This window comes from Carlito syrichta, unplaced genomic scaffold (assembly GCF_000164805.1).
Source record: "Carlito syrichta isolate Samal-C Ts95f unplaced genomic scaffold, Tarsius_syrichta-2.0.1 Scaffold268496, whole genome shotgun sequence".
In the NCBI taxonomy this organism is placed as follows: domain Eukaryota; kingdom Metazoa; phylum Chordata; class Mammalia; order Primates; family Tarsiidae; genus Carlito; species Carlito syrichta.
In genome coordinates, this window is record NW_007212592.1 from 198,068 (window position 1) to 198,629 (window position 562).

Genomic DNA, 562 nt, shown 5'->3' on the forward strand with positions numbered 1-562 from the left:
GCCCGCCCGGTCCTACCTGAGGGGCTCGAGGCAGAGGCGGCGGCGCGGGGACGCCGGTCGTTAGCCCCCCGGCGACCGGCAGCGCCAGGAGCAGGAACAGCCGGAGGGCGAGAGGCGCCAGCAGAGCGCCCTCCATCTTGGACGACGCAGGCCGTAGGCGGCAGACCGCGCGGAGATGAGGGCGGAGCCGGCCAGAGGGCGGGACAGATCTTTCCGAGGGCGGGGGGGGCCGCGAGGGGCGGGGCTGAAGTCTGGCTCGCAGGGGAAAAACAGCTGCGGCGTATCGCCACGCTACTTCCAGGGGCGGAGTCAATCCGAGAAAGTACGACCCGGTCGTTAGACTGGACTGGAGAAGAGTTCCAAGCGGAACGAGGCAAACGTCTTCGTTGTCATTTTAAAAACTAGCTAGCCGGGCTCGGTGGCTCAGCCTGTAATCCCGCGCCTTCGGGAGGCTGAGCCCGCGCCTTCGGGATTGCTTGAGCCCGCAGGTTCGAGACCCGCCTGGGCAGCGAGACCTCATCTCTACAATAAATCAAAAAATCAGCCGGGCGTTAGCGCGCGC

The 562-nt window shown here is 66.5% G+C and overlaps 1 protein-coding gene across 1 annotated transcript in view; it reads right to left on the reverse strand.

Moving 5' to 3' along the window:
* The window catches only part of GINM1 (glycoprotein integral membrane 1), a 21,186-nt gene extending 20,948 nt beyond the window's left edge, over positions 1 to 238 (reverse strand). The window contains exon 1 of the mRNA XM_008052238.1: positions 17 to 238. Within this exon, the coding sequence (XP_008050429.1) occupies positions 17 to 136 (120 nt within the window). The 5' untranslated portion in view covers positions 137 to 238. The remainder of the gene's footprint in view (positions 1 to 16) is intronic.
* Between the last annotated feature and the right edge of the window lie 324 nt (positions 239 to 562).